This window comes from Carcharhinus amblyrhynchos, chromosome 7, assembly GCF_965287045.1.
Source record: "Carcharhinus amblyrhynchos chromosome 7, sCarAmb.v2.hapA, whole genome shotgun sequence".
Taxonomy (NCBI): Eukaryota; Metazoa; Chordata; class Chondrichthyes; order Carcharhiniformes; family Carcharhinidae; genus Carcharhinus; species Carcharhinus amblyrhynchos.
The window spans coordinates 89,325,615-89,348,412 of NC_137330.1; the positions used below are offsets into that span (position 1 = coordinate 89,325,615).

At 42.7% G+C, this 22,798-nt stretch overlaps 1 protein-coding gene across 1 annotated transcript in view; it reads left to right on the plus strand.

Annotated features, from left to right (window-relative positions):
* The first annotated feature begins 910 nt into the window (after positions 1-910).
* Positions 911-22,798, plus strand: part of slc18b1 (solute carrier family 18 member B1) — a 57,424-nt gene continuing 35,536 nt past the window's right edge. Inside the window, exons 1-3 of the mRNA XM_080192759.1 lie at positions 911-1,449; positions 11,681-11,823; positions 12,944-13,039. Of these exons, the coding sequence (XP_080048885.1) occupies positions 1,428-1,449; positions 11,681-11,823; positions 12,944-13,039 (261 nt within the window). The 5' untranslated portion in view covers positions 911-1,427. The remainder of the gene's footprint in view (positions 1,450-11,680; positions 11,824-12,943; positions 13,040-22,798) is intronic.

A 22,798-nucleotide genomic window follows, 5' to 3' on the forward strand; every position in this document is an offset into this window, starting at 1 on the left:
GTGACGTAGACAGGTGGCCACGCAACTCGCCTGATGGAGGGGAAAAATGGAGAGAGTTGCATTTCTGTAGCGCCCGGTCACAACAACAACACCACCACCTTTTATCCTATCCCAGTAACGTCTCTCACAGCCTCAACGCTTCACAGACGACGATGTTCTTTTAAAGTGGTGCAATTTAGAAAGAGGACAACAACCAATTTACACCTAGCAATATTCCCCAGCATTGAGTGAAACAGGAGATAATCTAATGTTGACCAAAGCACCAGGGATAACTCCCAATTCTTCTGGGAATTAGTGCCGGGGTAGATTTCACGTCAACCAGGGACAATTAAGGGCTGCTCTTTAACAACTTGTCCAAAAGCTGGTATCTCTGACGGTGCAGCACTCCCTCAGCCCGGCGGGCACAGTGGTTAGCACCGGCTGCCTCTCAGCATCAGGGACCCGGGTTCAATCCCAGCCCTCGGGTCACCGACGGCGCAGAGTTTGCACCTTCTCCCCGTGTCTGCGTGGGTTTCCTCCGGGTGCTCCGGTTTCCTTCCCAAGGCGTACGGCTTAAATTGAATGGCTTTTGCTAGATTGCCCCTTCGTGTCAGGGGAACTAGCTACAGTAAATACCTGGGGTTACGGGAATAGGGCCTGGGTGGGATTGTGGCCGGTGCAGACTCGATGGGCCGAACGGTCTCCTGCACTGTAGAGATTCTGTGATTCTCAGGACTGTACAAAGTCTGACAACACCGGGTTTTAGTCCAACCGAGAGAATAGAGAGTTCGTCAGGAGAGCTCTCCATTCACCTGACGAAGAGGGAAATCTCGAAAGCTTGTGCGTTTACTATCAAATAAATCGGTTGGACTTAAACCTGGTGTTGTCAGACTTTTTACTGTGTTTACCCCAGTCCAACGCCAGCATACCCACATCATTCTCAGCACTGCCCTGGGATGGTGGCCGAGATTTTGCACTCAGCTCAGTGAAACTTTAACCCGTCACCTTTACTCTGGTGGAGTCAGCAGCTTCTTGTCCTGAGGCCAAAATCTTGGCTCGGTGTCATTTTACCGAATAGATACCAAAACTATAAGTTACATTAACTTTCAAGCTGTCCACCGCCAGGATCAGGGTGTAGCGTTATTCCGCCACTTGTTTCAATTCACTCGGCTGCTGCAAACACATTCCATCGGGTGAATGTTGGGACAGTTGTGAGGATGGGGCCGGTCATGAACTTTTACAATGCGATCAACAAATTGAATGCTTGCAACTCGAGCGTTTCATCAGTAAAATAGTGCATGGTATGAGTTACTGGGGAAATTGTGAAATATTGCTGGTAAAAGTAGGCGGAGTGTCAATCGGGACTCAGACCCTGAACAGGCCGACCTGTTTGCTCTGTATCCAGTACGCAACTTTCTCTCCCCCACTGCCACCTCTACCAAACTACAATGGAAAGTCCAGGGGATGAAGGTAATTATTGGTCTTAATTTTTTTTTCTGCTTACTTGACTAGCTAGCGAGTTGTGTGAATTAATTCGGCAGTGTCTGAACAGCGAAAGTCCCAGAACGTGAAGTGCCATGAATATCCAGGAGAGGGATTGTTTACTTTGAGGACAGATTTGTTTTTTTTAAAATTCACAGAATGTGAATATTGCTAGTAAATGTCAGTGGTATGAATGAACAACAAGCCTGTTGGTTCTTCGGAAGGTTTGCACAACAACATCAAATCCTTGATTAAGAAACAGGAAGCATAGGTAGGGATAAATGGAACATTTTCAAGTTGGTGAACTGTGACTAATGGAGTGTTTGTTGCAAGGAAAAGTGCTGGGGCCTCAGCTGTTTGCAATCTATATTAATGAATTAGTCAAAAACAAAATGAAGTTTGAAGATGACACAAATCTATATCTATATCTATATCTGAGCATCAGAGGTTGCAGATATATAGATAAAGTGAATAAGCAACAATGTAATATTGTGTGGGGAAGTATGATGTTATTCACTTTGGTCGTAATTGATAAGGAGAATATTCTTCAAAAAGCCAGAAAAACTTGAGCGCCTCAGATACACTTATATGGACGGCACAATGGTTAGCACGGCTGCCTCATAGTGCCAGGGATCTGGGTTCGATTCCTGGCTTGGGTCACTGTCTGTGTAGAGTTTGCACAGTCTCCCCATCTGTTTGTTTCCTATAGTGCTCCGGTTTCCTCCCATAGTCCAAAAGACGTGTTGGTTAGGTGCATTGGCCATGGTAAGTTATCCCCCAGTGTTACCCCCTAAATAGGCACCAGAGTGTGGCGATTAGGGATTTTCACAATAACTTCATTGCAGTGTTAACGTAAGCTTATTTGTGACACTAATAAATAAACTTATAAGGAACAGAAATTAGCATGCAAACATAGCAAGCACTTAGAATGGCAAATGTTATGTTGGCCTTTATTGTAAGAAGATTGGAACCCAAAAAGGCATTTTTCACTATCGCCCCTGAGGTGCTGGTAAATCCATGCATTGAAGGTACTCCCACTGTTCAGAAGTGAATTGAAGGATTTCAATAAAATAATATAATGCTAATGAAAAACGGCAATGTATTTCCAAAATCTGCATGGCATGTGACTTGGGGAACATGCAGGTGGTGGTTTTCTCCACTGCCTATTGTCCTTGTTCTTCAAGGTGGTGGATGCTGGAGACCACCGAAGAAGCCTCAGTGAGTTGTTGGACTGCTTCTTACGATCCATGTTGGCCAACGCGTTCATCACTTGCCATATGTGATCAGGGAATTGGGCACAGACATGTGGTGAATTGACACTGTTTTTAGAGACAAACGGTATGGGTAACGCTGCAACAGGTAAGAGAATGGATGGTACTTGCTAAACTGCTATTGTCATCCATCTCTAATTGAACAAGGAAGAAACAACCGCATCATTAATAGACATAGGTCACAAATGGGTCAAATTGTGACAATGTGAAAATAAAGTTCAGTTGTCTGGTGTTGAAGTGGAAATTTTTCCTGCTTCTTGACTGTGGTAGAGAGACTCAACAAAATTTGTTCCAATGAAACAGCTTATCTTTATTTCCGAAAGACTGCATGCAGTATTGGCAAAATCTTGGAAACAGAGAGCAGTCCGCACAAACTGCTGATTCTATCCCAAGACCGCACCAACTACAAGAATCAATTCAATAGTTATACCTTTTTCTTATCAGTTTACATGACTTCAGGAATTCAATTAGTAATACAAGCAGTAATACATCATTAATTGTATTATGATCTAGTGATCTCTGAGAACTTCTTGTCTCATCAATAATATCATTATCTTGTCCTTTGGATAGAGCAGAAGAAGGCCAATGACTTCGTCATTTCTGACCTTATCTCGCCTCACTCATACATCACTAGGTCATGTGGAATCAGCCTTATCAGGTCTTGACCTTCTTGGTCTTATTCATGTCTTAGGTTATGCGGAGTCAGTGTCCTTTATTTTGTACCAAATACTTGACCAATTTTCCCATCATGCCACTATTTCATTCGTACAACTTCACACTGGTTTGTGATGAACTGGAAGCTGAAGGGCTGCTTTCTCAAAAAAAAGAAAAAATAGTCCGCTGTTTGCAACATTCTCTGTTCCTGGCTTTTCTGCATACCTCTGAATGATGCATTTTGTGTCCACAGGACCTTTCTGTGAAAACAGGACTGACTATCAGAACAGTAATCCAATTTGCTCTCAAAATTTCATTGGGGAATCTAGTGACTCAAGGGGTGCTAACTGAAGAACCTGATTTTGTTTAACTGGTACTTAGCATTCCTCACAGACTGCGCTGCGTGAAGGGTTGAAATTGTAATGAGGTTGTGTAGCAACATTCAATGCACTCAGCCTTCAGCTGAGTAAATCTGTTGGAATGAATAATTGAAAGGAATAGGACACTATTGGCCTAAGAAGAGAGATTACAGAAGGTTGGTCAGGAGTGAGAGGTCTATTAAATGCCCAAACACTAGGTTTGGAAATGACAGGGAGCAGAGCATAAACAAGCTCATGCATGTGTAGAGATTTGTTGATTCTTTCCCCTCCCCATGTCTCCGGTGTATCAATTCTGATAGAAACAAAAGTTGAAACAGGTTATACTCGGAGAAATTTGTTTTATTTTGAAGTAAGCTGGAGCTCCCTGTCAGAAACACAACAATTCAGTTAACAGGCTGCCACCACCCTATGAGAATGTTTAGAACAATCTTACTTTGCGGAAGAGTTGAATTGCAAAACCATTTTGAAACTGTTCTCCTGGCTCTGGCTGATTGTATCGGTTTTGATCATTGACGGTTTAAAACCTCAAACCTATCTCCAAAAGATTGCATGTTTGTTTGCCAGGTTAGGTCAAATGTGTGAGGTTTGCTTGTGGGAAGCCCGGTGCGTCCTATGCAATGGTAGAGTTGTTTGGTAACTAAATTGCCAATACCGTGGAAGGCAATGAATGGCACATCACCATTGAAAATAGTCAAGAAAAGGGTTCAGATGGCATCAGATGGCTTTACACCAAAAGCGTAAACAGGAGTTCCTGTCAAAGGACACATGATGGCATGCTTAGCATGGGAGGAGGTAAGGCTGCCCGAGTTGCCCTCCAGGGAAATCCTCATTTCATACAAGTTAGGAAGTATCAAAAGATTAGAAACATGGAATGCATGAGCCACTTTCAGGAAGGAAAGCTGGAGAACCTAAAGCAAGAAATAGAGAAGGAGAAATGAAACATGCTAGAGTTGTTGGAAGTACAATGGACAGAGAATGTGACTTCAGGAGCGATGAATTGAGAATGGTGCACTTCGAAGGAATTGGAAATAAAAAGGCAGAGTAACAGTAATGTCAGCAAACGAAGCTGCCAAATATTTAAGGAAGTGAAGTGTGAGTCAGATGGACAAATTATAGGGCAACCAACCAGTGGAAATTATTCAGGCGTATATGCCTAAAAACAAACAACTAAATGAGGTAGTTGATGAAATGTGTGATAGAACTTTAAAAAAAACAAATTGATCAGGAGAGCAGAATGAGCAGTGTGATTGTTACGAGAGATTGGAGAATGGAGAGATGATAAAGAAGTAGGAGTATATGGCCTCAGATAAAGAATTGAGTGAGGCCAAAAAAACTGGTGGATTTTTGACATTGAATAGGACTCATGATAGCAATCAAATTAATTAGACATCATAAAATAAGATATACATTGAAAGTGGTTGGTGGCAATACAGGAAGATTTCAACTGGATCATATAGTGTGAGACAAAGATGCAGGGGGAAAGTTAAGAACTCAAAAGCTCACCTGGGGCTGACACAGAATTCGATCAGAATCTTGTGAAAATGGAAGCAATATTCTGACTGAAGGAGATTCAAAGTGGAATACATGGGAGAACAATGTAACCTTGACAGGCTGAAAGAAGTAAATTAAGAATTTGTAAATGAAACAATAGCTGGAAAAGATAAGGATACCACCAACACCGATGAGCAATGGAAAAGTATTACTAGTCAAGGAAGGAGGGATAAATACCATAGGGTGTTTAAGAGGAAAGAGGATGAATGCAATGTTGCAAAAGGTGAAAGGAAGGAGAAAATTGAAGAATATGAACACTGAAAAAGGGCAAGCTAAGATACAGGCATTGAATAACAAGTTAAGAAGAGAAGCAAAAAAGGTGCAAAAACAATGGTTAAAGGAGCAATGTGATACATTCAAAAAATTGGGCCAGCTGGAAAGCTAGACTTTAGCTATGCAAACCCAGATTAGTGATACTCAGCACAATCCACCGAAACAACAGCAATAAAATGGTAAGGATGCTATTATTAACAAACACTGATGAAATAAACAGAAGGAGAATATTGAAAACTATATGCAAGAAATGAAAGACCTGAAAGACTGAGAAGAAGAAAGTAATGTTGACATTGATTTAATTGGAGCAGAAATTCTAGGAAGCAAGATAGAAGTAGCAATAGATTAGATAGAAACTGGAAAAGTGACTGGAATAAATATTTTAAAAACCACAGGAAAGAATTTAATATTAGTGTTTACAAAGCTATGCAAAGATATTCTCAGGACAATAGCCAGAGGACTTTATACTGTTAATAATGATTATCCTAAGAAAGAAACCAAAGGCATGCTAATGTTCTGACTTACATGAAGTTAGTCTGATTTTCCATACATCAAAGGTTGTGTTAAGAATTATAACATAGTAGGTGGGAAGGTGCAAAACTATTTAAGAATTGACCAGTTTGGATTCCTAGAGGAAAAGAAGCGAGAGAAGCAGTTGGCATTATAAGATTACTGAATGAAAGTTTGGACAAGAATTTTATTTTTGTTTTGTAGATTTAGATAAGGAAAGCATTCTGTATTGTTGACTGGATTTTGCTTTTGACAGTGCTAAAGGACATGGGAGTAAACTGGAGAGATAGATGACTGATAAGAAATCCATATATGGGATGGACAGCTAATGGAAGGGTAGTGAAATGGGAGTCATAAAAGAATTAATCTCCACGTAGAAAGGCATGGGTTAATTAGGGATGGTCAGCATGGTTTTGTCAGAGGAAAGAAATGTCTAACAAATTTGATAGAATTTTTCAAAAATGTGATCTAATGTCTGGGTGAGGCTTATATGGATTTTAGCAAAGCCTTTGACAAGGTCCCACATGGGAGACTGATTGAGAAAGTTGAAGCCCATGGAATTCGGGGGAACTTGGCAAGTTAGATTCAAAAGGCTTAGTAATCGGATGCAAAGGTTGGTGGTAGAAGGCCTGTATCCAGTGGTGTACCACAAGATTCGGTGCTGGATCCCTTACTGTTTATTATGTACATAACTTATATAATCTGTGGGAATGATAAGCAAGTTTGCAAATGACGACAAGATCGGTAGGGTGGTTAATAGTGAAGAAGAAGGTTGTTGGTTACAGGAAGATATAGATAGGTTGCTCAGATGGGCAGAGCAGTGGCAGTTGATATTTAACCCTGATATATGTGAGGTGTTGCACTTTGGAAGAAGTAACAAGACCAGGGAGTATTTAATAAATGGCAAGACACTAGGAAACTCAGAGGAATAGTTGGAACTTGGGTACTTAGTCACAGATACCTGAAGGCGGCAGAACAGGTTAATAGGGTAGTTAAGAAGGCATATAGGACACTTGCTTTTATCAGTTGTGGCATAGAGTATAAAAGTGAGAGGTTATGTTGGAGCTGTACAGAACATTGGTTAGGCCACAGCTGAAGTACTGTGTGCAGTTCTGGTCACCTCTATATAAGCAAGATGTGATTGCACTAGATGGGATACCAAGCACCTTCGCTCGGATGTTGCCTGGAATGGAACATTTAAACTATAAGAACGTAAGAAATAGGAGCAGGAGTAGGCCATCTAGCCCCTCGAGCCTGCTCCGCCATTCAATAAGATCATGGCTGATCTGAAGTGGCTCAGTTCCACTTTCCCGCTTTCTCCCCATAACCCTTAATCCCCTTGCCCACCAAAAACCTATCTACCCGCGTCTTAAATATATTTAGCGAGGTAGCCTCCACCACTTCAACGGGCAGAGAATTCCAGAGATTCACCACCCTTTGAGTGAAGAAGTTCCTCCTCAACTCTGTTCTAAACTGCACCCCCTCCCCATATCTTGAGGCTGCGCCCTCTAGTCCTGCTATCCTTTCTGAGCGGGAAGAACCTCTCCACCTCTACCCTATCCATCCCTTTCATCATCTTAAGGGGGGATAACTATAAGGCTTGGATTGTTTTCTTTAGAGCTGAAAAAGCTCAGGGAGGAATAATTGATGTGTATAAGATTATGAGGGGTATGGAGATGGTGGATAGTAAGCTGCTGTTCCTTTTGCTTCAGGGGACATAGTTTTTTTTCTCAAATTTCCCTTGAATCTCCTGCTCCTGCCCCTTACCACTCAGAAGGTGGTGGAAATCTGAAATGCTCTGCCTGGGAAGGTAGTGGAGTCAGAAACTTTACTACCTTTAAGAAGTATTTGGGTGAGCATTTGCAATATCGTAACATTCAAGGATATGGGACCAGTGCAGGAAAATGGGATTGGTGTGCCTTTAGTGATAGTTATTGTAGGTGTAGACTCAGTGGGCCAAAGGACCTTTTCTGCACTGTTTGATTCTATGATTGCATAACCATGTGTAATCGGACAAGAAGTTCAACAAAGATGTTGGGCTACAACCTCTTCAGAGTGGCAATCAGAAGTAATTTGCCACTCCATGCCCATTTGCCTACACCAAATTTCTTCCATGTCAGGCAAGGCAGGTCTTCTGACTCAGGCCAGGCACCACACCATTGCAGTCCAGCAAAGTCAGATTGAAGGAGGTCACATCTCTTTTTTACAGCACGAGCTGCCATAAAGCAGTTGAGTTTAAAGATCCAGTTGAAATTGATATGCCAGGGAGAAGGTAAGTGGATAGGTTTTGTGGGAATCAGAGGTCAAAGAGGTAGGGTGGGAAGTTGGAGTCAGATTGGGAGAGGTGGGCGCTGGTCATGTCAGGGGTCGTGGTGATTGTGTCAGGTCTGGTTGCGTACAAAGGGGTCTGGTTGGTTGGCTGTGAGAGTTAGACCTATGGGGGAGACTTGGGTGGGGAGTCCTGAGTGGGAGGTAGGAGGTGTATGGTGCCTATGAGGGTGGTGGTCGGTCTGGGGACTTTACAGTAGTTACACAGAACCTCAAAGAGGTTTTACTCTTTTAATACTTTCTGCATAATTATTGGTGTAATCATGGAGGAACCATCTGAACTGTATGATTTTAATCACATTTTTTGGGTGGCTTGCTTAACAAAATAATTGTCCAGAGGAAGTTTGCACTTCTGGGTAATTACTGTGCAAATGCTTTCCTACGAAGTTCTGAGAAGGATTCCTCACCACCTCCTTCGGCTACCCAACACTGCGGAGCTCAGAAGTTACGGCCCTTTGTTTATCACCTGTCCTCTTCGACGTCTATGCTGATGCACTGACAAAAGAAGCATTTGTAGACAGATAGTTTGGTGTTCTGATTATGAAGGACAAGATTGGCAAAATATGGCATCAGTTAGATTTGCAGATGATAAGCACTTGTAGTAAGCACAGTGTCTAGTAAATATGTCAACACTATGCACTCATCTGTGAACACCACCACGTTTGGCCTTCTGTGAGAATGCAGCTTGAAATCAAGTGTATATCTGGGTGTTTGATGATGTTTCTGATATATCTAGTCTCATCTATAATTAGTACAGTGTAAGTAAGTAGAGTAAGTTTCTTCCCTTCTTAGATAGGGTAAGTACTTTCCACTGAGAGAGCTGAGTAGTTAAGTAGTTAACTGCTTTAATCTGGTTTCTTTAGCTCAGTTGAATTTAGATAAATTCAGAAATCATGAGTGCAGCATGGAACTGAGTGCATAGCTGGGGCATTGCTGAGTAGGAAGAGGAGTATTCCTTTCCTTTTGCTTTCTCTAACTTTTTCACCCTGTTGGATTTGGGTCCTTATTCTAATACAGGAAAATAAGCTAGCTGTTTATGAATTTCTGCTAAGTGGTTCAGGTCTGTTCTATGCCTAAGGTTTAAAATAGCGCAAGAATTGGTGTTAAGTTTAATAAAAGATTTTAAAAAGGAAACTAAATAATTGAATAAAATCATTAAAAGGTTAATTAAAATGCATGCTGGATAGCAGGGCATGTGATGTTTCATGGCTGTAGCATGTGGTTTGCCACTTCACTTGACGAAGGAGCAGTGCTCCAAAAGCTGGTAATTTCAAATAAACCTGTTGGACTATAACCCGGTGTCATATGATCTCTCATCTTGTCCACCCCAATCCAACACTGGCATCTGCTCATCATGGTCACTATTCATTAAATTAGATGGATGATACAAAGTACTGTACTACCGCCTTAATCAGACATCAAATCAAAATTTGAGAATTTACAGTATTCTTTGCAAGGATTTCCACTCAAAATATGAATGTCTCTTAACGTTGGTTCATTGAGTTCTAATTATATGTTACAGAGTGTCATTTTGAGTATGGAGTGTTCTTATAAGCATTTTCTCCTGTGGAATTGTTTTACTGGTGTCTGCTGAGGATTTTGAACCTATGTGGGCTTTGGTAAGCTTTTCAGTCTGCAAGGGGCTGACCTATAGGCAAGCGCAGTTTTATTAGTGCTCCTGTTTTCATTGTTATTACTGTTATTACTAATTTGATGAGTTATTGTTAAACTTGGTTATTTGAAGTTCCTTCTTGTGGTCTCAAGTCACCACATTCTTTTTTATCTGATTAATTTTTAGAGGCATTACTTAAGTGAATGTAAATTTTGCCTCCGATGAGGCAGTTGGGAAGACTAATCTTAGAGTCATGGGACATGTGTAATTAAAACAGTTGATTACAAATTTGAGGAAATCGATTTTCAAACTGTTCAATACTTTGCTTTCTTTTTTTTATTCATTCATGGGACATAGTTCCACTTAATGGCTGGCCAGCATTTATTGCCCATCCCTAGTTACCCAAGGTCAATTGAGAGCCAACAACATTGCTGAGGCTCTGGAGTCACATGTAGGCAAGACCAGGTAAAGATGGCAGATTTCCTTCTCTAAAGGACATCAGTGAACCAGGTGGGCTTTCCTGATGACAATCAACAGTAGTCTCATGGTCATCAGTATACTCTTAATTCCAGATTTTTTTAAATTGAATTCTAATTCCATCATTTGCTATGGCGGGATTCAAACCTGGGTCATCAGAACATGAGCTGAGTTTCCCGATTAATCGTCTAGCAATAATGCCACCAGGCCATTGCCTTCTTGAGTGTGATATTTAGTTATTGACAACAAGACCCAAAAGAGATATCCAAATCCTGATGTTGCTGCAAATATGTACTTCAGAGGCGGTGTAGGTAAAAGATACCTCTGAGACCAATTGTGAGTCAAAGTACAGCAAGTTTTTTCAAAAGCTTTTGGGAGATACACCGGGTACCTAACAGCGGTTCCCCAGGCGTCTTCCCGAACACAACTTAAGAGCATATATTTATACCCCCCAGTTGTGTATGTATCTTCTCAGTCTCAGCAGTTTCCCAGGCTATGGATTGTCCTCCATCGTAGGAACATAGCTGCCTCAGCATTTATGGTTATCTCAAGGCCGTAATTGTCATGTGTGATTAGACCTTAGCTAACACACAAGCTGACAAGACAGGTTAAAATTAATGGGCCGGTATAACAATCTATGTTCATAAGTTGTATAGCATATGATATGTATAATATGTTGGTACATGACACATAAGCAGTATGTAATGCATATACATATATATTTAGGGCATGCAAGCTTCACTATGTTAGGCAAAAGTCTACAAAATTAAAGATACAAATGTAGATATGAGCTGAGTTAGCTATATTTCTGAACAGGCTATCATAAACTTGTGTACAACAGCAAGGGCAGCTGCAGTCTCTCTGCACACGAAAACAAATTTTGCATCTATCTGAGATACATGAAAACAAGCTGCATGTAAGTTGCACGTTTTTTTTCATTCTCCAAGTATTACAAAGTTCATTAACACATTTGCTACTGCAAGAGGTTTGTGTTATAAAGTAGGGCTACTGAAAATATGGACTTTTCAATACTTGAAAAGAAGAAATAGAAAAGTAACTTTGAGAAGATTTCTAATTTCACTATTTATTTTCCTGTAAGTGGACACTAATGTTGTACAGCTTCTGAAAATTGATGTTCACCTCTTGTTTTAAATTTATGACAGTTTCAGATGATCAAAATGAAAATTCAAGAGACAACTCGCAGAAGTGGACAAAGAGTCAAATTTTCACTCTCATATCAGCAGCATCGCTGAACTTTAGTTCTATGATTTGCTATTCAATTTTGGGACCTTTCTTTCCAACAGAGGTAATAAATATGTTTTGCATTTAGATAATACCACATTTTTAAAGACATCCTTGAAAGTTTGATTTGTGCATTTTGTAATTCCAGTTGGTTTAGTAGCTGCTGTTTAATCAAACCATTTGGTGAATATGTTTAGCTATTTTTACTTTTGAAGGAATTGCAGTTACTGAATATGTTTGATCAGCAAACACTTGGTCAACACTTGATATACATAATTCTAGTGTATATAATTTTGTTTTGGGAGCATGTTGCCCGCACAGATACTCCTTAGATTGGAATAAGTGCCTTACCTACTTCCACGCTGTTTTCAATTAGGTATCCATTGGAATGTAACAATAACCTACCGAGGCTATCTGATTGTCTTTTAGTATCGACTAGTTGCTTTTATATAAAGATGGTTTAATGTACAAAAGTGTTCCAAAACAATTCACTGATGCATAATAAAAAGAACATACTGTACCTACAGTGGAGATATTTGGAGGGGTTAACAAATGCTTGGTCAAAGAGACTGATTTTCAGAAGGGTCTTCAAGGAGAAGAGGAAGGTGGAGCAATTTATGGAGAGAATTCCAGAATTTGGGGCCAAAGGTGTTGGATGAGTGGGGCTTGGTGCAGAATAAGAAGGATGAGATCGAGGAGAGTTTGGAGATAATCGGCATGATTTTGTGTTTTGGTAGCAGATAGGCATCATTAGAGATGGAGGCAGGCAGTTTCAGTGGAGAGGACAGAAGGTTTGAAATTCAGGCTGGGAATGAATAGGATAGACAGGGAATGAGAAATCTTCAAGCTGAGATGGTGGCCAAGGAGTCAGTAGGAAGGGCTCAGAGTTTAGCCTATGCATCAAACATGATTTCCCCAATGTATAGCAAGAGGAAATTTTGGCTTATTCGAGACTGCTTATCAGACAAGAAGTAAAACAGTACAAAGGCTTTGAAGTGCTTAAGAAAGATGAACTTGATCCTGCTATCTGTGTCAAGAACCTATTCCCCACCAAATCTACAGATCATATTGTCAAATGGCATCTTGTGGGTGGAAGAAAATGGTCCAAGGATAACTACCAAATACTCTGTAAGCAGCTTATTAATAATCATGCATAATATATTTATTGTATATTCTCTTTGTAGGCAGAAAAGAAAGGAGCCACACCTTCTATTGTTGGAATGATTTTTGGGTGTTTTGCTTTATTCAATCTTCTATTTTCACTGATATTGGGAAAATATGTAAGTATAATATTTTAATATTTATATCTCACTGGATTTTAGCCAGTAGCTAAATCACAAAACACTTTTCAACTTAGGAAATCAAAGTCTGTTTTATTAAAGCAGTTCATTACAATTTCTAGATCATCAATTTAAAATACTCTCAAGGTATGGAAAATGGTCCACACGTTCTAGGATCTCTCCATTGTCTTCCTCAACAAGAGGAGGCGTTTTACTGTGGGAGCTGTTTGGAAGGAGCCTTAGTTTTCTGGGTGGTTGGTGAGAGTTCCATTTTCTCACATGCTTCAGAGAAAGAGTCAGTAATAACCTGGAACTCAGTTTCTAAATGAGGCCATATGCAAGTATTGTCTACTACTGATGCTCTGTGACTGAGTTTGGAGTGGTCTTGATTTTGGATTGAAGGCAGTGAACAGTTTCTAATCTGTTCTGTTGATTACTTCCATGCTTATGCATAATTTGCTGTAGTTGAGTTATAGTATTACAATGTGTATAATGGAGAAGAGGGTCGGTGCAATGAGATCCTATTTGACCCCAGTTTTCACTAAGATGGAGTTTGCAGTGTCCCATTAGTGAGGATCATAGCATGCATGCCATCATGGAATAGGCAGAGGATGGGGAAAAATTTCTGAGGGCAGTCAAATTTGGGGATGCTCCATAAGCCTTCAGCGTTGACTTAAAGTCAAAAGCGTTCGCGAGAGCAATAAAGGAGGTTGATGCTGTGTCAGCTCAGCCTTCAACCAACTGATGAAAAGAGTATTTGAGGATCAGAATCTCAAACCAGAGACTAAAGTCATGCTCTACCCTGCAGCAGTGAACCCCGCACTTCTCTATGCACGGAGACTTGAACAACCTAGACTGGCATCTCAAAGCACCATCAACAGTTCCTTGGCAAGATCTTTCAAATTTAGTGAAAAGAAAAACAGACCAGCAGTAAGGTCCTCCCCCAAGCCAACTTCCCCAGCATCAGGAAGGCAAATGGGATGCTGGCGTTCATAGCGAGGGGGATTGAATATAAAAGCAGGGAGGTCTTGCTGCAACTGTACAGGGCACTGGTGAGGCCGCAGCTGGAGTACTGTGTGCAGTTTTGGTCGCCGCACTTGCGCAAGGATATTTTGGCCTTGGAGGGAATGCAGAGGAGGTTCACTAGGCTGATACCGGAGTTGAGGGGGTTGAACTATGAAGAGAGGCTGAATAGACTGGGCTTGTACTCGTTGGAGTTTAGAAGGATGAGGGGGGATCTTACTGAGACGTATAAGATGATGAAGGGAATGGATAGGGTAGAGGTGGAGAGGTTCTTCCCACTCAGAAAGGACAGCAGGACTAGAGGGCACAGCCTCAAGATAAGGGGGGGAAGTTTAGAACAGAGTTGAGGAGGAACTTCTTCACTCAAAGGGTGGTGAATCTCTGGAATTCTCTGCCCGTTGAAGTGGTGGAGGCTACCTCGCTAAGTATATTTAAGACGCGGGTAGATAGGTTTTTGTTAGGCAAGGGGATTAAGGGTTATGGGGAGAAAGCGGGAAAGTGGAACTGAGCCACTTCAGATCAGCCATGATCTTATTGAATGGCGGGGCAGGCTCGAAGGGCTAGATGGCCTACTCCTGCTCCTATTTCTTATGTTCTTATGTTATCAAGGTACTAATCACTCAAAACCAGCTCCACTGGATTGGATGGGTCATTCAGATATTTAACACCAGATTCCCAAAGCAATTGTTCTGCTTTGAACTCAATCATAGTAGGACATTCCTACAAGGATAGTGGAAATGTTTTAGTGGTGTCCTCAAAGCATCTCTGAAGATATCAAATATCCCTGCTGACTGATGAGAGATGCTGGCTTATGACTGAGTAAAATGGCAAAGGCTCATTGGGAAGGCATCATTTACACTGAGAGACTTTGTCGGGACTGTGCATAGGCAGAGTTGAGGTGTCAGCAAGAATGCACAAATCGCCAAGTAATCTATCCAACCCTTCAAGCATGAGGCAGAATCTACATTATCAGCCATTACAAAATCCATTGCATCAGAGAGGAAGCAAGTCATCCTCTAAGCCAAGACATTGCCTAAGAAGAGAAGAAAGGTTTGTACACTGCTTTGGGATACAGTTTGTTTTCTTTTTAACTGAAGCAAGTACATGCCAGAGTCTCCTAACGTTATTGTGCTTGGGAGTCAGACAAGGAATGGTTTCCAAGTCACACTATGTTTCTGTCTGCTGAGAAAATTTGAGGTGTTAAGCTTTAAATTCAAAAGCAGAATATTGAAGATGATGATCTTTGGATTGTTACCTGTGCACATGCCAATTGGCAAAAGGAATAACAGCTTAGAAGGTTAAATGTGTGGTTGAAAGAATGATGATGTTGGAATGCCGGCGTTGGACTGGCGTAAACACAGTAAAAAGTCTGACAACAGGTTTTAGTCCAACCGATTTATTTGATAATACTCACAAGCTTTCGAGGGGACTGCCTCTTCGTCAGGTGAGTGGAGAGTTCTGGAGTCCCCTCGAAAGCTTGTGAGTATTATCAAATAAATCGGTTGGACTAAAACCTGGTGTTGTCAGACTTTTTACTGAAAGAATGATACCAAGAATGATATAGGATGCATAGGTTTTGATTCATGCGTCATTGGTACAAGTACTGAAAAAAGCAGAAGCTGGTCCACTAGGGTGGGCTCCACTTAAATCAGTCTGGGATCAATATCCTAGCAAATTGAATAACTAAGGCACTAGACAGGGCTTTGAACTAATGTGGGACTGGTTGGGTAGATTTAGGAAAGAGTAAATTCAAAAGTAGCTTAGGAAACGTCAATGTCAACGTCAATTCCACTTCAAATTTTCAATAAGATCATATATCAAACCATGTGAGGATATCTAGAACTATAGACAGTAGTTTAAGAACAATAAATTGCCCGTTATAACAGAAATGAGGGAGAATTTTCTTTTCTGGGGCCATGAATCTTTGGGATTCTCTACTCCAAAGAGCCATGGAGGCTAGGCCATTGAATATATTCAAGACTAGATAGACTGATTCCTGAAGTAAAGAGAGAGTCATTGGTTATAGGGAACAAACCAGAAAATGAGGCTGTCCTTATCACAAAACAGAGCAGGTTCTAGAGACTCGTATTTCTTGTACTGTTTTGTTTTTATTTCCCATGAAGAGAGTTTGAGTAGAGTAAGCCTATAAACGCTGGGAGCTGAGAAGAATGAGAGGTAATATAATTGAAAAATATAAAATTCGTAAGGGGCTTGAAGGGGACTGAGAAAATATTCCCCCAACAGTCAGAACAAGGGGTACATTATTTCCGTGCAATCAGGAGAAAAGACTTGTGAAAGTTTGGATTTCTCTACATAATCTCTACAGGATGTACAGGCACTTAGAGAGGCAAGGACTGATTAGGGACAGTCAGCATGGCTTTGCGAGTAGAAAGTAATGTCTCACAAATTTGATTGATTTCTTGAAGAGGTAACCAAGAAGGTAGATGTGGGCAGTGCAGTTCAAATTGTCTACATGGACTTTAGCAAGGCCTTTGACTAGGTATCGCATGGTAGATTGTTGCATAAGATTAAATCTCACAGGATCCAGGGTGAGGTAGCCAAATGGATATAAAATTGGTTTGATGACAGAAGGCAGAGGGTTATTTTTCAAACTGGAGGCCTGTGACCAGCGCTGTGCCTTAGGGATCAATATTGGGTCCACTGTTATTTGTCATTTATATTAATGATTTGAATGAGAATTTAGGAGGCATGGTTAGTAAGTTTGCAGATGACACCAAGATTGGTGGCATAGTGGACAGTGAAGAAAGTTATCTCGGATTGCAACAGGATCTTGATCAATTGGGACAGTGGGCTGATGAATGGCAGATGGAGTTTAGTTTAGATAAATGCGAGGTGATGTATTTTGGTAGATTGAACCAGGGCAGGACTTACTCAGTTAATGGTAGGTATTGGGGAGAGATATAACAAAGAGATCTAGGGGTACATGTTCATAGCTCTTTGAAAGTGGAGTCACAGGTGGACTGAGTGGTGAAGACGACATTCAGTATGCTTGGTTTCATTGGTCAGAACATTGAATACAGGAGTTGGGATGTCTTGGTAAAGTTGTACAAGACATTGGTGAGGCCACACTTGGAATACTGTGTACAGTTCTGGTCTCCCTATTACAGGAAGAATATTTTAAACTAGAAAGAGTGCAGAAAGGATTTACTGGGATGCTACCAGGACATGATGGTTTGAGCTATAAGGAGAGGCTGGATAGACTGGGACTTTTTTTCTCTGGAGCTTAGGAGGCTTAGGGGTGGTTTTATAGCAGTCTATAAAATAATGAGGAGCATAGATCAGCTAGAGGGTCAATATCTTTCCCCAAAGATAGGGGAGTCTAAAACTAGAGGGCATAACTTTAAGGTGAGAAGGGAGAGATACAAAAGTGTCCAGCGGGACAGTTTTTTGACATAAAGGGTGATGAGTGCCTGGAACAAGCTGCCAGAGGTAGGTACAATTTTATCTTTTAAAAAGTGTTTAGACAGTTACGAGTAAGATGGCTATTGAGGGATATGGGCAAACATAGGCAATTGGAACTAACTTAGTCATTTAAAAAAAAAGGTGGCATGGACAAATTGGGCCGAAGGGCCTGTTTCCATACTGTAAACCTCTTTGACTCTATGGGCCCAATTTTACCAACAATTGGTGCCCGTTTTCAGGTGTGAAATCGTGGTAAAGTCGGGTGTGAGGCCTTTATTGCATTCTGCACCCAAGTCTGTGCAGATCGCCACTTTACTGAAACCTGCGAATGGCATTTAAATTGAATTAATGAACTGCCCGCCCAACTATCAGCATTTCCCGCTTTACCACTGTGTTTACCAATCCGGAATCGCACTTTTAGGGACCTGCTGAATGAAAGTCTGAGTTGGGTGGTCCAGTTTCTCTGACTCAGATCAGTGGTGGGGGTGGGGCTCAAGGCGGGTCAGATCATTTTCTGGTTGGAGGGGGAGGAGAGGAGTGAGATCAGATTGTTGTCTGGTTGGGAGGAGGAGGAGGAGGCGGGTCAGATGTATCTCTGGTGGGGGATGGGGGAGGGCTGATTGTTGTCTGGTGGTTGGAGGGAGGGTTGATTGTTGTCTGGTGGTTGGGGGGAGGGTTGATCGTTGTTTGGTGGTGGGGTGGGGAGGAGGCAGGTCAGATGTTCTTCTGCAGGGGAGGGGGACTGAGGCCAGACCATTCCCTAGGTGGGGGAGAGTGAGGCAAGTTTGTTGTCAGGGGTAGGGGGGGAGTGAACAAAGAACAACACAGCACAGGAAACAGGCCCTTCAGCCCTACAAGCCCGCGCCGCCCATTTTAACACTGAGTGCCTCATTCCAATCCTCCTTCTACCTACGACTTTTGCCTACATCTTGTGGACTCCACAATGAAGGGGTGCAAATTTAGGGAATTATATGTGCGCCAGATTAAGGAAGATCCAATTTAGGGACAATTCATTAACACCAACTAGCCTAAAAGCACGTTTTTGGGGTGTGGGAGGAAACCGGAGCACCCGGAGAAAACCCACACAAGCACAAGGAGAATGTGCAAACTCCCACAGACACCAACCCAAGCTGGAGATCCGACTCGGGTCCCTGTAGCTGAACAGCAAACAGTGATAGTCAGTGAGCTGTCGTGTTGCCTGTCAATTGGTCCAGTTTAAGCGTACACTAACGACATGAAGCACTAGGCAACTTTCGAAGCAACATCCAAGAGCAGCCCTCGCACGACCCACCGTGTGTATGCCCCTTGTTGGCCAACAAGGCGGACCGAATCACCTGTGGATGTAATAAAGCGACATCAGTAAACATACAACAGCTTATACAGACATTTAATAGAAGATCCCCGATAGCTCCGACGTAAGAGACAGGTGAGCCATAAAATTTGTTGGACATCCGATAGGAATCTATTAATTCCCAGGAACATCCTGAGGCTCTTGATCCTCAACTAGAACTTTCTTTTGTATCCCTCCATCTCTAGTCTGCTCATGTGCCTATCTAGGTAAGCCTTAAACAGCCCTAGTGTGTCTGCCTCCACCACCCTACTTGGCGGTGCATTCCAGGCCCCCACAACCCTGTGTGTGAAAAACATCCCTCTAACATCTGAATTATACCTTGACCGTCTCACCTTGAGCTTATGACCCCTCGTGATTTTTGCATCCGACCTGGGAAAGAGCTTCCCACTGTTCACTCTATCTATACCCTTCATATCTTATACACCTCTATTAGGTCTTCCCTCATTCTCCGTTTTTCCAGGGAGAACAACCCCAGTTTGTCCAATCTCTCCTCACAGCTAAGACCCTCCATACCAGGCAGCATCCTGATAAACCTCCTCTGCATTCTCTCCAAGGCCTCCAAGTCTTTCCGGTAGTGCGGCTACCAGAACTAGACACAGTACTCCAAATGTGGTCTAACTAACATTCTATACAACTGCAACATTAGACGCCAGCTTTTATACTCTATACCCTTCCTATAAAGGCAAGCATACCATATGCCTTCTTCACCACCTTCTCCACCAGTACTGCCACCTTCAAGGACTTGTGAACTTACACACCTAGGTCCCTCTGTGTTTCTGTACTCTTAATGGTCCTACCATTTATTGTGTAACTCCCCCCTACATTATTTCTTCCAAAATGCATCACCTCGCATTTATCTGGATTAAATCCCATCTGCCATTACACTGCCCAATTTACAAGCCTATCTATATCCTGCTGTATAGTCCGACACTGTTCATCACTATCAGCAAGTCCAGCCATCTTCGTATCATCTGCAAACTTGTTGATCACACCAGTTAGTCCCTCTTCCAAATCATTTATATATATCACAAATAGCAGAGGTCCCAGCACGGAGCCCTGCGGAACACCACTAGTCACAGACCTCCAGCTAGAAAAAGACCCTTCCACTGCTACCCTCTGTTTCTGTTGCCAAGCCAGTTCTCAACCCATCTAGCCACCTGTCCTTGTATCCCATGAGCCTTAACCTTTTTCACCAACCTGCCATGAGGGACTTTGTCAAATGCCTTACTGAAATCCATATGGATGACATCCATGGCTCTTCCTTCGTCAACTGTTTTTGTCACCTCCTCAAAAAATTCCACCAGATTTGTAAAGCACGACCTCCCTTTTACAAAGCCACGATGCCTGTCACTATTGAGATTGCTATGTTCTAAATGCGCATACATCCTATCTCTAAGAATCCTCTCTAACAACTTCCCTACCGCTGACGTCAAGCTCACCGGCCTATAATTAGCCAGGTTATCCCAACCAACCTTTTTAAACAACGGTACCACATTCGCTATCCTCCAATCCTCTGGGACCTCACCTGTGTCCAAAGAAGAGACAAAGATTTCCGTCAGAGACCCAGCAATTTCGTCTCTTGTCTCCCTGAGCAGCCTAGGATAAATGCCATCAGGCCCCAGAGATTTGTCAGTTTTAATGTTACCTAAAAACCCTAACACTTCCTCCCTTGTAATGGAGATTTTCTCCAAAGGGTCAACAACTCCTTCCAAGACACTTCCAGACAACAAGTCCCCCTCCTTTGTGAATACTGACACAAAGTATTCATTCAGGATCTCCCCCATTCCCTCGGGCTCTAAACATAATTCCCCTCCTTTGTCCCTAAGAGGACCGATTTTTTTTCTCTAACAACTCTTTTGTTCCTAACATATGAATAAAAAGCCTTTGGATTATCCTTAATCTTGTCTGCCAAGACCATTTCGTGACTTCTTTTCACCCTTCTAACTCCCCGTTTGAGTTCTCTCCTTCTCTCTCTGTATTCCTCCAAAGCTCTCTCCATTCTCAGTTGCTTGGACCTAACATACACCTCTCTTTTCTTTCAGATCAAGTCCACAATATCCCTAGTTATCCACGGCGCTCTAATCCTACCTTTCCTATCCTTCCTCTTTACAGGCACATGTCTGTCCTGCAGCCTTATCAGATGTTCCTTAAAAGACTCCCACATACCAGATGTGGACTTACCCTCAAACATCCTCTCCCAATCATTGGCCAACAATTCCTGCCTAATCTGGCTATAGCTAGCCTTCCCCCAATTTAGCACCCTACCCTTCAGACAACACTCATCCTTTTTCCATTAGTATCCTGAAGTAGACAGAATTGTGGTCACTATTTGCCACGTGTTCCCCAATTGAAACCTCAACCACCTGACCAGGCTCATTTCCCAGAACTAGATGCAGTATAGCCCCCTCTCTAGACAGGCTAACTACATACTGCTCCAAAGAACCTTCACATTTTACAAATTCCTTCCCATCCAGACCCCCAGCCCTAGGCACCTTCCAATCCACACCAGGGAAATTAAAGTTTCCCACTACGACAACCCTATTTTTTCTGCACCTATCCAGAATTTCCTTACATGTACGTTCTTCCACTTCTTGTGGGCTATTGGGTGGCCTATAGTATACCCCCAGCATAGTGATTGCTCCCTTCCTATTCCTGAACCCCACCCACAGTGACTCATTGCACGACTGCTCTAAATTGTCCACCCTCTGCACCGCTGTAATATGCTCCCTAACTAATAACGCTACTCCCCCACCTCTTTTTGACCCTCCTCTGTGACGTCTAAAACACTTACACCCTGGAATATTTAGCTGCCAGTCCTGCCCTTCTTTTAACCACATCTGTCACCACAACCACATCCAAATTCCGTGTAAGCATTAAGGCCTTAAGTTCATCTGTCTTACCCAGTGAGTGAGGCCAGATCGTTGTCTGGGGAGGGGGAGGTGGGAGGAGGGAGGCGGGTCAGATGGATCTCTGGTTGGGGGCCAGCAGATGGATCTCTGGTGGGGGGGGGGAAGGGTGCCCTCTGCCACTCTGCGGGTGATCAGTGGGGGGAGGGGGCAGGGTTGGTGACTGGTCTGGGTAATGGGGGGGGTGGATAAAGGGGGCAGTGATGTGTATGTCCCCCTTATTCACACCCTCCACTACTCTCTCACATCACTGCCCCCCTTATCCACACCCCATTACCCAGACCACTCGCTAGTCCTGCCCCCCTCCCCCCACTGATCAGCCACAGAGTGGCAGAGGGCCCCCTGCACCTCCCCCCCCCACCCCACGATCTATCTGCCCCCCACCCCTGAGATACATCTTACCTGCCTCCTGCACCACCACCACCTCCTGCCCCCCAGCCCCAGATTACATCCTCACTCCCGCTTTTCACTCCCAGGCCACTTCCTCTGCGATCTGATACAGGCATGCTTTTTCCAATCTTTTTCTAACTGTACAATTCAGAGCTCCAATCGTTCCAGCAGTGCTAACCCCGCCCACAGCACGAATCGGACCGGAGATGGCTGAGAGCGTATGGGGGTGCCTGACAGCAGATTTCTAAGTCGGATCTGTCCTATGCCCAGAATCGGCACTTACAGTGAAAATGGTAAAATTGGGCCCTATAAATCTCTCTTCAGAATCAGTTAGCACAAAACATGTCGGCTTACGTGGGTGCTCGGCTTCCAAATTTTTAACACCTCTGGACAGAGTTACAGAAAGACACCTGTCATTTGACTGCTATACAGCAGCCACCAGGGAAAGATACATTTTCAAACAACAGAATTTCAGAGAAGGAGACTTATTTTCTGGCAGATCTCAGGCTCCAGTCTCCAGAGAGAGAGAGAGAGACAGAGAGCTACTTCTCTCTAAAGATCCCAAGCAACAACTGTGCTTGTTTTGCTCTATGAGCCTGGCCCTGCCTAGTCACATGATTTTTCCTGTCAATCAACCTCATTAAACTCCAGAGGGAAACCCTAAAA